Here is a 566-nt window from a genome sequence, read left to right as displayed (position 1 = left end):
CAGGAACGTGGTGCAGTTCCTGCCAGGGCGATGGGGACAGGAGTGTCCCCAAGCCTCGAGGAGGTGACATGGCAGAACCACCTGGTGACAGGGAGTGCTCCCACGGCTGGGGAGGAAACAGGCTGACAAACCTCCCTCCGTGGATATAAAAGCACCATTTCTCTTTGGGTCCCAGTGTCCACGGAGCAGAGCAGGGCCCAGGAATTCCCCAGCTCTTCCCGAGAAGCAGCAGGAGCAGTTGAGCGTGGGCAAAAAAACAGAAACAAAGGCTCAGGCCCCCAAGGCCACGAGGTGACAGTGGTGACAGTCCCCGGGGGGGGCCGGGGGGGGCAGGGGACACGGCACGGGGTGTCCTCAGGTGCTCAATGAGAGCTGGAGGGGCCGGGGAAGGGGCTCGGGTGGGGGTGGAGAGGCCTCGGTCACGGAGTCCTGGTCGAGGTGAGGAGATACGAGTCCATTAAAAACCACTTCTTGCCAAATTCCTGCGGGGAAGAGGCGAGGGGAGGGGTCAGAGCAGCGCCCAGGACCCTCCCCAGCACGTCAGGACTCCAGGGGTCCCCCCGGTG

General features: G+C 63.6%; 1 protein-coding gene across 1 annotated transcript in view; it reads right to left on the bottom strand.

Annotated features, from left to right (window-relative positions):
• Positions 1–419: 419 nt before the first annotated feature.
• The window catches only part of CPSF7 (cleavage and polyadenylation specific factor 7, 59kDa), a gene marked incomplete at its 5' end in the record, with an annotated part of 4,473 nt that continues 4,326 nt past the window's right edge, over positions 420–566 (bottom strand). Inside the window, one exon of the mRNA XM_010008224.1 lies at positions 420–482. Within this exon, the coding sequence (XP_010006526.1) occupies positions 420–482 (63 nt within the window). The remainder of the gene's footprint in view (positions 483–566) is intronic.

Source organism: Chaetura pelagica, unplaced genomic scaffold, assembly GCF_000747805.2.
Source record: "Chaetura pelagica isolate M959 unplaced genomic scaffold, ChaPel_1.0 scaffold2492, whole genome shotgun sequence".
Taxonomy (NCBI): domain Eukaryota; kingdom Metazoa; phylum Chordata; class Aves; order Apodiformes; family Apodidae; genus Chaetura; species Chaetura pelagica.
This window is presented reverse-complemented; position numbering and strand designations above follow the sequence as displayed.